At 45.9% G+C, this 12,683-nt stretch overlaps 1 protein-coding gene across 1 annotated transcript in view; it reads left to right on the top strand.

The window, feature by feature from the left end:
- Window positions 1–1,055: 1,055 nt before the first annotated feature.
- Ubr4 (ubiquitin protein ligase E3 component n-recognin 4) overlaps window positions 1,056–12,683 on the top strand; it is a 108,875-nt gene continuing 97,247 nt past the window's right edge. Inside the window, exons 1-5 of the mRNA NM_001160319.1 lie at window positions 1,056–1,259; window positions 8,765–8,862; window positions 11,237–11,340; window positions 12,182–12,311; window positions 12,417–12,556. Of these exons, the coding sequence (NP_001153791.1) occupies window positions 1,084–1,259; window positions 8,765–8,862; window positions 11,237–11,340; window positions 12,182–12,311; window positions 12,417–12,556 (648 nt within the window). The 5' untranslated portion in view covers window positions 1,056–1,083. The remainder of the gene's footprint in view (window positions 1,260–8,764; window positions 8,863–11,236; window positions 11,341–12,181; window positions 12,312–12,416; window positions 12,557–12,683) is intronic.

The raw sequence follows: 12,683 nt of genomic DNA on the forward strand, positions 1-12,683 counted from the left end.
CTCTTGAGCTCCTCAGTCTAAATTTACAACATAGATGTTATCCCAAGAACCTCCACTACTAAATTATGTATTTGAAAAGGAAGATGTTTATTCCGAGTGCCTTGACACCCCAAAGCCAGAAATATGAGACTTGTTATTACTGCTGATGGCCAGACGTGGTGATGATCTTGGCACTTTGAGAGGCTGAGGCAAGAGGATTGTGTTAGTGTTCCATGTCAGCCTGAGCTACAGTGGAAACGCCCGAATAAAATAAGACCATCCTCCCCCTTCCCGACAGAACTATAAACAGGTGTGGACACCCACACCTGTAATTCCACTGGAGGTGAAGATAGAAGGATTGCTGAAATCAACAGTCAACCCAAATAGGGGCCCCTGAAAGACTGCTGCGATGGCTACTAATGCTTACCCTCTGGGGTCTGAGGGAGGAAGGTTCGCAGACAATTTGGCCTATAGGGACCAAATTTCAAAAAAGCTTAACGTTCTCTCTAGATTATTATCGAAGGAATTCTAAATATATAAAGAAGTGGCTGCGAAATAGGAATTCATGAAGAAAATCATTACTAAGCGAAGGTGTGCGCAGAAAGTTTGCCAAGTGGTAAGCGCTAGAATGGCTGGCTGCTCATGCGGTACACTGGGCAGAGGAAGTGACTAACACTGAGCAGGTTGTGGCCTCCTCTCCCCCCTGTCTGTCCTAGGATGGCGCCGTTCAGACATCTCTTCCGAATCCAAGTCACAAACTTACATTTCCAGGAGGTTGGGGAACCATATTGCCGCTTATTGCGGGGCCCGCGCACGCGCGGTAGTTACTGCTTCCCGCGAGCATGCGCAGGGTTGCTCGCCGCCATGGCGCACGCGCAGAGGGCATTGCTCCTAGCCCTCCTCTGGCATTTTCAATCGTGCGCAGGCGCACTACCCTGGGTTAAGCCCGCAGAAGTCAGAGGCCGTCCAGGTCTTTGCGTTTTTGTTGGGCGACCCGCGGCGCGCTGTCTGACGCGCACGATTGCGTCACTTCCGCCCCCTCCCGGGAGGCGGCGCTGGGCCGGTGGCAAGCCCCCGGAGGGAGCCGCAGTAGTACGACGAAAGATGGCGACGAGCGGCGGCGAAGAGGCGGCGGCAGCAGCTCCAGCGCCCGGAGCCCCGGCGACCGGGCAGGACACGACCCCGGGCTGGGAGGTGGCGGTGCGGCCCCTCCTGTCCGCGTCCTACTCCGCCTTCGAGATGAAGGAGTTGCCGCAGCTGGTGGCCTCAGTCATCGAGAGGTACCGGGCGGCGGCGCCGGCGGGCGGGGTGGGGGGGGAGGGGAGGACGGGCCGGTTCGTGAGTCCACTCTGTCAGGGAATCCACCCCACGCATGCCTTCGGGACTCCCGGGCGCTGGGAACGAGAGCGCCTCTGGTTTCCACCCAGCTCTGGCGTGAACCATCCCTGACTTGATTTACCCTCCGGAGCAAAACTTTTATGGTTGCTCTGGCTGGAGGGCGTGGCCGGACGCATTTGAGAACTGGCTATTGAGATGCACGGTGCTGCTGGGCCAGTGTCACCCGGCCCGCTGCCCCCGGCCCCCCCCCTCCCCATCCACCTCAGTCGCGTTAAGGTCAGGGCGTGGATGAGTTTGCATTTCTCCCTGTCACCAGAACCGGAGGTTTACTTTGGAGAGCTACCACATAGTTTAATAACGGTCTTTCTTTGGTGCTATGATAACTGGGGGCACGTGCTGTTTCTGTGACTGAAGCCACTAGTTACCACTGAATACTTCGGTTTTACTTTGCACTGTAATTGCGTATATCCGAGATCGGAGTCCTTCTCTTTCTCAATAAAATGCTTTACAGACTCTTATTTACGGGACTGTTCCTTGGCTTGCTGTTAATGTGTTCATACCTTTGTATACAGATTGTTAGATTGCAAGAGTCGTATTTCTTCATGGGAATGTGGTGATCTCTGTGTCTACCTTTTCCTGACTACGGGGCTCAGAGCAAATGAGTTTAATAGAAGACTCATGCTTTTAAAGCCTGTTTTCTCACTTTCGTTTTCCTAGCCAAACCAAGTTTACTTGCCCCAGTAACTCTCTGAAATTGCTAAGCGGGTCATTTTACCTTGCTGGTCAGCAGGATATGTCTAAAGGTTATTTGGAAAGTTGTGTTATTTGGAAATTGCTGTGGTTTGGCATTATTATTTATCACAACAACTGTCACTGCCTGTGATGTTTTGGATGAATGATCTTTAACAATTTATAATAAAATAGTGTCTGGGTTTGATAATTTAAGTTCTAACAAATAGATTTTCTTGCTTAATTATGCCCAAGGTTGTTTTGAAGATGAAAACAAGTATCAGAAAGTCTCAAATTATCTAGCATCTTTTTATTTTACCTTCTTTTCCTCCTTTTTTTTAAAAAAAATCCACGTGTATGTGTGTCTGTGTATTCGGATGCCCCAGGAGGCAGGAACAAGGCTTCAGATCCCCTAGAGATGGAGTTAGGGGCAGCAGTGACCTGCCTGGCACTAGCACTGGGATCTGAACTTGGGTTGGAAGAACAGGAAGTGCTCTTAACCACTGGACCATCTCTCTGCCCTATTGTAATTCAATTGTGTGTGTGTGTGTGTGTGTGTGTGTGTGTGTGTGAGAGAGAGAGAGAGAGAGAGGGAGAGAGAGAGACGAGAGAGAGAGAAGAGAGAGAGAGAGCACGCTTGTGCTTGAGCGCACTCTGGAGATCTGAGGACAAGTTTTAGGAGTTGATTCTCTCCTATCTTAGTGTCCAAGAATTGAACTCTGGTTATCAGGTTTGGGTGCCAACCCCTCAGCCCATCCTCAGCCAGCGGCAGCCTCCGATTTCACTGTTTAAATTGCTGCTAGTTTTCCTGAGTCATGCTTTCTGCTTACGGTCACAGTGTTCACTTCCTTGTAGACCTCTTTCCTTTGGGTTTATGGATGTGACCTGAGGTTATAGTGTTATTTGTTGATGATGTACATCCCATTTTCTTGGCCCTTGCATTTTAAACGTAGAGCAAACCCTAGCAACCTGGTGAATCCAAACACAGAACTAGATTTGAATTTTGCTAAGTGCTAGTGACCCTTCCACATTCTTAGTTATCTGAGAGAACCAGGGACTGCCTGTGTTTGTAGACAGGATTTTGGTCTTTATGGTTTTGGGAAAAGTGATGTGTGTATAGTACTGTGTTTTATTGGGAGTCAGGAGTTTTGAAGTTCGCATTCTGTTTTCTATAGCTTAGTTAAGTTTAAAATCCTGTTTTGTGTCTTCTTTGGAGAAATTTGAGCATAGAAAAAGGATACAACTCTGGCTTATACATCTCTCACCATGTAAGGCAGTTTGGTATTAAGTGTGTAGAACATAAGTCAGCCTTTCTCTAAAGGGTCAGATTGTAACTGCAGGTCTGGGGACTGTGTGGGCAGCCATGTATGAGTGTGTTTAATTTCTTACATGCCTTGAAATGTACACATTGTAGAAGATCTAGCCATTAAAAGATACAGAAACCAGCTACTCATAGGCATAGCTGGGTTTAGCCCCGGTGTGCTGACCCATCCCTTAGAGCACACTAACAACATCACTTTCTCAAATGTTTTCTCTCCAGAGAAATACAGCAGGGGACTCAGAAATGTGGATGCATTCATTGCCTAGGGCCTTGGGCCACTCAGTACTGAGTGTCGGGCTGGGGTGCACATTGTTTCCAGCTGTTGTAAGTTCAGGGCTTACTGGGCTACTGTTGTGCTAGTGGGAGGGTTGCTGTGTCTTCTGCACCTGCCTTGTCTTTTCTCTGGTTACAGCTGCCTGCCTTTTCTCCCTTGCCCCCTGGGAACCCTGCTTTTTCTGTGTCACTGTTTGTTGTGTTGGCTTCATCATCACAGTCCCTGTTTGTTTCTGACAATCTGCTCACACATTGAACTCTCCTGGAACTTCTGGGTCTGACACTGCCCCATGAGTGATTCTTTTCGATTTCTCCATTTTTCCCCTTGTCTCAAGTCATGCTTTATAATTGGAATTGACCTTTTAGAACAGAATACATTGGAAATTCTTAGAGACTGATCTTAACTGTCTGATGAAATTGCTTGATGTTAAGACCACGTTGTGAAGTAAAGGGCAGTAGATTAGCATGGGTGAAGTGATGTGTACCCTCAAAAGGGCCATCAGATCTTTGAAAGAAAATGATACCTGAGTTTAGTTAAGTATGGGTGCCTTCTACTATAACCTGCAAGTCTTTTAGTACAGACTGAAAACCTTTTAAGTGTCATACTGCTCTGAGAATTCCTTTCAGCACTTTGCAAACAGACATGGTTGGGAACATAGCTGACATTTAGTCTACATAGATTTTAAAAACGACACCCATAACCCCTTCCTAAGTGGCTCTGGCTTCTTTCATGATAAGCATCTTTGAAAACATTCTGTCTCCCAGGTATTCCTTGAACCTTTAGGGCAGAGCTACTGTCTGGGACAGGGAGGGTGTTGGAATCCTCCAACAGGTAATGCGGATCCTTAGGAGAGGTCTTGAAGGGAGCCAGTGCTGCACTGACTGTTGTCTTCTGCCTTCACATACTAGAGTGTCATGCTGACATTGAGCCACAGAAGGCAGAACCCATCGCCAACAGGGACTCCTGGTGTCTTGGTATCTCGCTCACTGCTGGTTGATCAACATGGGAGAAAAATAGAAAAATGGGACAGAAAACTCACAATTTTTTGGTTAAGTGAATAGGTGTATGTGTATCTGTAGATGCGTGTATGTACATGTGTGCACTCACACATACAAGTAGCATGAAAGATAACGTGATGGCTTTTGGATTTAGGAGTTGAGGTTAATAGGGGGTTGTTGTCTTCTACAGTCTGACTTAGATGTGCAATGTGTTCCCTAAGGGGGAAAAGTGAGGTGAACCCCAGTCTTTCATTATGCCTCTCCTCAGACTCCCTTTTCTTTCTAAAGTGACTTACATATTTCTAGATGCTATTCCATTTGTTCCTTCCTTCCTTCTTTTTTTTTTTAAATGATAGTGAATGTTTCTTTAATGTCAAATTTTTTTTTTTAAAAATCTATGTATTTTTTTAATGTATGAATGAATGCTCTGCCTGAATGTATGCCTGCATGCCAGAAGAAGGTATTAGATCTTGTTATAGATGGCTACAGTCACTATATGGTTGTGGGAATTGAACTCAGGATCTCTGGAAGAACAGTCAGTACTCTTTTTTTTTTCCATTTTTTATTAGGTATTTAGCTCATTTACATCAGTCAGTACTCTTAACCGCTGAGCCATCTCTCCAGCCCCCATCTCCCCTCTCTTCACTTAAACATCAGATTTGACTCTCTGACCTGGTGCCTGCCTTCTGTTCTTTCCCTTTCCACTTAGGATAGAAAATCTAATTGTCTTTGTCTAATGGTCTTTGAGGTGAGGTGGGGATATGGTTGCAAAGTTTGTTAGAAACAGATGTTTCAGGAAAGGAGGTGACATGCCTTCTAGTCTCCTCATTTTTCTTCTGGTGATGTCTGTCTGTGTTTAGTGTCTTCATTCTCCTGCCTACTGAGCCTTCTGCCCTTTGTTCCTGTTCTCTGGCTTCCTGGGGGAATGGGTGATATCATTATTTGGTGACTTTTCTTCGAAAGCAAGAGATAGAGGAATCATGTCTACTCTGCTTTCTAGCCCTTTAAAAGCTCTTATTCCTGACCTTATCTCTATTTGCCCTAAGTAGTTTATTTTTATATAAAAGTACTGTGTGTGTGTGTGTGTATGTATGATGTGTGTCGTGCATGTTGCATTTGTGTTCTGGCACATATGTGGCAGTCAGAAGACAACTTTATGCAGTTCTTTCTTTCTACTTGTATGTGGGTTCCTGGGCTCACACTCAGGTGCCAGGCTTTTTCAGGCCAGAGCCCTTAACCATTGAGCTGTCTTGCTAACTTACCATAAACAAACAGTAATTGGAGGTGAATTCAGTGCCATTTTTCCTCTACTAATACCCATCTTTCTGCTCCACCAAGGTTTTTTTTTGTTTTATTAAAGATTTTACTTAAATATATGAATACACTGTCATGTCTTCAGATACACCAGAAGAGGGCATCAGATTCCATTACATTATGGTTGTGAGCCATCATGTGGTTGCTGGGATTTGAACTCAGGACCTCTGGAAGAGCAGCCAGTGCTCTTAACCGCTGAACCATCTCTCCAGCCCCTTCAAGATGCATTCTTTTTACCTTAATGTAGTAAGGCTGCTGTATACTTGGGGAGGAGGAGGTAGAGAAAAGACTATTTCTGATATTTCATAGTGGGATCTGTGAGGTCCCCAGGGTAAGACACAAACACAAACACACAGAGGTAGAGCTGGAAATATAACTCAGCTAATAGATTAGTTTCCTAACATCCATATAGCCCACTTTTCAGCAGCACCCTAACCAGACATGTTGTATGCCTGGTGGAATATACTTGGCACATTCCTGTAATTCCAGGACCAGGGAGGTGGAGGCCAGAGGATCAGAAGTTCAAGGTCGCCGGGCGGGTGGTGGCGGCGCACACCTTTAATCCCAGCACTTGGGAGGCAGAGGCAGGGGGATTTCTGAGTTTGAGGCCAGCCTGGTCTACAGAGTGAGTTCCAGTATAGCCAGGGCTATACAGAGAAACCCTGTCTCCAAAAAAAAAAAAAGTTCAAGGTCATTCATTTTCACTATATGTTGAGTTTCCAGTCAGCCTGCAATATGTTAGATCAGAAGTTTTCAACATGTGGGCCAAGATTTACTTGCGGTCAAATGACCCTTTCCCGGGACTCCCTTAAGACCGTCAAAAAGCACAGATATTTACATTATAGTTCATAACAGCAGAAGTTAAAGTAGCAATGAAATAATTTTATGGTTGGGGGTCACCACAACATGAGGAACTGTATTAAAGGATCGCAGTATTTCCGGAGGTTGCGAGCCTCTGCATTAGACTGCCTCAAAACATCAGCAGAGAGGCTGAGAGAGACAGCCACTCGTCAACTTTCTCTCACCCCACATCTCTGACTGAGCCAGGCAACTAGAGAAGTTCGGTTTTTTCTGAGTGTGCATGTGTATTTATTTGTTAACTTATTTCATTGTCAGAATGGGAGTGAAAGTGCAGAATAAGCTCATCCTTAGGTGTGTAGTCTCTCTCTAAGATTGGTAAACTTGAAAAGAGCAGAGGTAACTCTGATCTGAACTTTTCTAAAGAAAACAGTGAAAGGCAGTGACTCAGCAGATTGCTTGGAATTATGGAGTAGGAAAACACAGAAGAAAGAAGACAGACAGGGAATCTCAAGTGTGTGCTGTGAAGGGAAGGGTGTAGTGGGGAGCCTTAGAGAGACGTGAGTCCTCAGGCGGGGGAAGAGCTGCTTGCAGTGGAAGGTTTCTTTTTCCCTTGTCTTACCTGTCATGACAAATAGAAGAGCGTGCCCTGGTGGGCAGGAAGGACCTGGTGCGTCATAGGTGCTCCAGGAAGAGAGTTTTAATAAGGGCCTAAGCTTTGATACACACTCATTTAATCTTTGCTGACTCTCCAGACAGCAAAGCACTTGCAGTGCCAGACTCCTGAGTGTGGTTTGACGTAACTCATCCCTCATATTGACACTTTGCAAACACAGACATGGCGTTTTGGCTCTTGTATTCATTTGGCAAGAAGAAAGGCCTGCTGGTGAATGGATCAGCTCTGTTTACATTTCTCTTGCTGGGTGGATACTTCTTGCAGGGGATTAGTTCACTGAGGAAACTATTTAACTATCTCTCTGCTGTTTGCATCTACTAAGATACATTTTGTCTTTTCTTTGCGGTATTTGTGCCTGGGTTGAGCCTTAGCTTCTGATTTGATAAAGTGACTTAAATGTATCCAGTCTTTAGCGAACGTTGGGCTCCAGATTTTCCCAGAAGAGGGCGTTTCCTCAGCTAACAGGAATGATGGTTGAAGAGTCCCCATTCTGTTGCCATCTAGTGTGAGCTTCCTTGGAGGGGTCCTTAGCTCAGGCTGTTGCTCAGGTGTGTGTGTGTGTTTCTCACTGTGAGCCATTCAGTCTCTCCAAGCCTCTGTGTTCTGTGTAGTGTGGTCTTCAGAATGGATTGCCTTCATCTGCTTCTGCTACCAGGAGTATGAGTACTTTGGTTGTCACAATTTAGTAACAGAGCAAATTGGTAATGTGCTTTGGCCCATGGGTGTGTGTTTGTGTGCGTGCTCATTTCAATGCTGCAGTAAGTGTTGTCCCCTCAGCCACATTCTCGTTTGCATTTGCTCACTTGTGTTTGTTCTGTAGAGTGCTGGGGATGGAGCCCAGAGCCTCAGCCATGCTACACAAGCACTCTGCTAGTGAGCCACGTCTCCAGATCCCTTCTGATTATATTCCTGACATAGGGTTTCAGGACGTAGACCTGACTGCTCTAGAACTTGATGTGTAGACCTTCTTGCTCTGTTTCCTGATGCTGAGATTAAAGATGGGTACCACTGCGCTGAGCTCCAACCCCTTTTTAAGAACTTATAAATGAGTTTGAAAATGTTTTTTCTTAATTAGCCCCTGCTTCTTACTTAACCTGATTCCTTTAACAGGATATTTCATTTTAACTCTCTTAAGCTTTTTGTTGTTTGTTTTTGGATGCTGGGGTTGAAGGTCCTGTGTCCCCATGCCATCCCAGCCCCCATGTTGAATATAGAGATGAATAGCCGCTTACTTTACTTCCTACCAAGTCGGATGCTGGAGGGTGGAGTAAGGCAACATGGACGAAGCATGGTGGGCACGGTGGGCACTGACTGTGGGGATGTTGTCTTCTCTACAGTGAGTCAGAAATCCTGCACCACGAGAAGCAGTACGAGCCGTTCTACTCCTCCTTTGTCGCACTGTCCACGCACTACATCACCACGGTCTGCAGCCTCAGTGAGTACCCGCTCTGGTACCCTAGGCCGGGAATGGGTAGGCTGGGGCTGGGGATCTCTCCTTGAACAATTTGTTCTGGAAATTTTGTTTCAGCAACTCCCAGGTCGGTGGTGTGTGTGTGTGTGTGTGTGTGTGTGTCTGTGTGTGTTTGGGGGGTGTATGTGTGTCTGTGTGTGCGCGTGTGTGTGTGTATGTGTGTGTGTGCATGTGTGTGTCTGTGTGTGTTTGGGGGGGTGTATGTGTGTCTGTGTGTGTGTGTGTGTCTGTGTGTGTGTGTCTGTGTGTGTCAATGTGTGTGTGTGTGTGTGTTGGGTGTCTGTGCGTCTGTCCCCATCTTTTCTTGCCCTAGGAACTCGTGTAGAGCCCTCCTCACCTGGGCCAGCCACGGGGACTTGAAAAGCTGTTGGCGTTGTCACCTGCCTCATAGCTGTGGTGTTATTTTTCTATTAACCCAAAGAACTTTTTTTTAAAAATATTTTCTTGCCATTTCTAATTTAATTTATATGATTCTATGCTTGCTTGCCCTTTTTGTTTTTTTAGAAATTGATTTTCATTTTTAGTTTGTGTGTGTGTGTGTGTGTGTGTGTGTGTGTGTCAGTCAGTCTGTGCACATGAGTGCAGTTGTTCTTGAAGGTCAGAAGAGAGTATTGGATCCCCTGAAGCTAGAGTTACAAGGGCTTGTGAGCTGCCTCTTGTGACTGCTGGGAATCAACAAGTTGGGTTCTCTGCAAGAGCAGTGCACACTGCTACTGCTAAGCCATCTCTCCAGCCTCTTTTCATATATAATATTTTTTATTCTTTGAAAATCTCACACATTTATTTAGAGAGTGTATACACACACAGACACACACACACACACACACACACACACACACTTCAGCCCATTGCCTCTGCATCCCCTCAACACATGTCTCCCGACGTAGTGTTCTGTTTCAGTTTGATGCTCACCAAGTCAGTCAGTGCTGCCTGGATGCAGACAGGGGTGCGTCCTTCACTGGGGCACGGGCAGCCTGCCAGAGATCACACCAAAGGAAAATGACCCTCCCTCACCACCTATAAGTTAGTAATTTTCGAGCTCTGATTGAGGCTTTATGAACCCTACATGCCTGCATGCCTGCATTCATTCATTCATTCATTCATTCACTGACTGAAACTTTTGGTCCAGGCTGGTTTGAGCTCACTAAGTAGTCCAAGCTGCCTGGAACTTTCCTGGTGTCTAAGCATTTGTACCTGTGGCAGATTGACTCATTGAGGGTGATGCTGGAGGTAGTGACATGGGCTGGCACCCACTAAAGAGGTTTCGGCTCCTCATTGGATTTGGCGTGCATATGACTCTCTTGTTTTCTTTGGAATAAAGAGATTTTGACCTTTGCTCCCCATTTGCTGAATTTTTCCACCCTTAAAGTGACCAAATCCTATTTTACATTATTTCAGAATCTTCGCGTTTCTCAGTTCTGATGAGCTCTAATTGCCCACTTAATAAGCAGGAAACTGGAAACAGTCTGTGAAGTTGCTTCTGAATAACTTTCCAGCCTAGGGTTGTTATGAGCTTGGACCAGCTTCTGGAAGCAATTGCAGGTCTTGCATACCGTCACTAAGCGCCTGTGACAAGGAGAGGTCATTCTCTAGTGGCCAACAGCATGGACTTCTGAGGCAAACCCCCTGACTTTACTGTCATTGTTTAACTCCAGGTAGTTTAGCTTGTGTGTCTTCAGTTTTGCTCTTCTGGCACAAAAATGAAAGTGAGGAAGGGTGTCGTGGTGGGTGTGTCTGCAGTTCCACCACTGGGGAACGGGAGGGGGTGGATCAGCCAGCCTGAAGGACTGTTTCAAAAACAAAAGGTGAAGGGCTAGAGAGGGCGAGGTGCCTAGGAACACTTGCTGCTCTCAGAGGACCCGGGTTTGTTTTCCAGCATCCATTTGTTGTCTCACAACCATGCCTGACTTCAGTTCTAGGGGATTTGGTACCTTCTTCTGACCTCTGGCACTAGGCATTTACATGGTACTCTGTGTGTGTGTGTGTGTGTGTATATGCATATACATGTATGTATGTATATACAGGCAAAACACTTGGAAACACAAAATAAATAACCTAAAATACGGTGGCAGAGAATGGTAATCTCTCTTATAGAGGTAGCCTAAGGATTAGATGAGCTGATGTATTTGAAGTTCAGGAAGTGTAGTGTGTTTCCTGTTAAAGTTATGTTAATTTCTAGTAAACACTAGATCAGTGGATATATGAGCATTTGGCCCTTGTCATGCAGTGGGTGATAGCTGCTGACAATGCTGAACCCGCTGTGCTAAGTGCTTGCTCTGTTATCTTGTTGAGTGTGAGGCTGAACTGATGGCCTTAAGTGGCTGTTCTTACTTCCCAGTTCCCCGGAACCAGCTTCAGTCGGTGGCAGCTGCCTGTAAAGTTCTCATTGAGTTTTCCCTCCTGCGTCTGGAGAACCCTGACGAGGCATGTGCTGTATCCCAGGTGAGAGCAGAGTCTCTGTTTCTGGCCCTTATTTTAGAAACAGTTGGAAGTATGGGATGGATGGAGAAGTGAATAAACCTTTTCTGAGGCTGCCAGATAGTAATTATCTGTGGGCCATACCACCTCTGTTGCAGCTTGCCAGCAAAGGGCTTCTTTATATTGCAAACCTGGGGCTTGGGAGAAGCAGTGGGGAAGTGAGTGAGTGCATACTATTAAGCTTCATTCACATGAACCAGCATTGGGTATAGTTTGCCAGCCGTAGACAGGCTAGAGTCTTTCCCAAGAATTGAGAGTTACCATATGTGTAAGCAGGAAGCAGAGAGAAGGATGTGTGATTGACAGGGTAGCAGGCTTGAAGGAAAAGAGACCCGGTTTTATCATTCTCTGCCTATGGCTGGTTGTTACCATGCAGAAATGGAGGTGTCAAGTTACTGTGTTGTGTATTATTGAGACTCGTGAGGTATCCATTTGTTTTAAGGCTTTGTGCTTTTATAAAAGTTAACCACAGCCTCAAGTTGAAAACAGAAAGAAAGTGGTCCACTCTGAGAATAAGACTGACAGCAGCCGGTCAGGTCTCGGTGAGCGTCAGGTTGGGATCTTTGCTTTGGTGCTTCTCACTGAAGCTTTATTCTCCTGACCTCCACCCTCCCTTCTGGAGCCCCAGGGATTGAACCCTGGGCCAGGTGTATGCTAGCCAGTTGCTCCCGCCCTGTCCCACACTCCCACCCAGCCTTTTACATGGTAGTTACTTGTAGGAACCCAAGTCTGACCCCATTACTAGTTAGAATCCCCAAAGTATAGAATTTTCTAAAAGACATATGTGACTCTGTTTTATTTTCAGAAACACTTGATTCTGCTGATAAAAGGCCTGTGCACTGGCTGTAGCCGACTAGACAGAACAGAGATTATCACCTTTACAGCAATGATGAAGTCCGCCAAGCTTCCACAGACAGTGAAGACGCTTTCAGACGGTGAGCGCCCTGCACACCTGGTTCCATGACCACCTCTGTGTCCACTGCTGCCTTCTGGGGTACTCTCCTCATCCTCCCCCCTTTTTCTGTTTCTGAATTTTATAGTGGAAGATCAGAAAGAGCTGGCCTCCCCAGTAAGCCCCGAGCTCAGGCAGAAGGAGGTACAGATGAACTTTTTGAACCAGCTGACCTCAGTTTTTAACCCTAGAACTGTACCATCTCCTCCCATCAGTCCACAGGCTCTGGTGAGTTCTTTTGCCCAAATATCCTTATCTTCATGTGTTAAAGTGATAGAACCGGAAAAAATTGTGTTTTATGTTTTATTTAAAAGATACATCATACCATTTTGGTCAGGGGCAGACCATATATATG

Source organism: Mus musculus, chromosome 4 (assembly GCF_000001635.26).
Source record: "Mus musculus strain C57BL/6J chromosome 4, GRCm38.p6 C57BL/6J".
Lineage (NCBI taxonomy): Eukaryota > Metazoa > Chordata > Mammalia > Rodentia > Muridae > Mus > Mus musculus.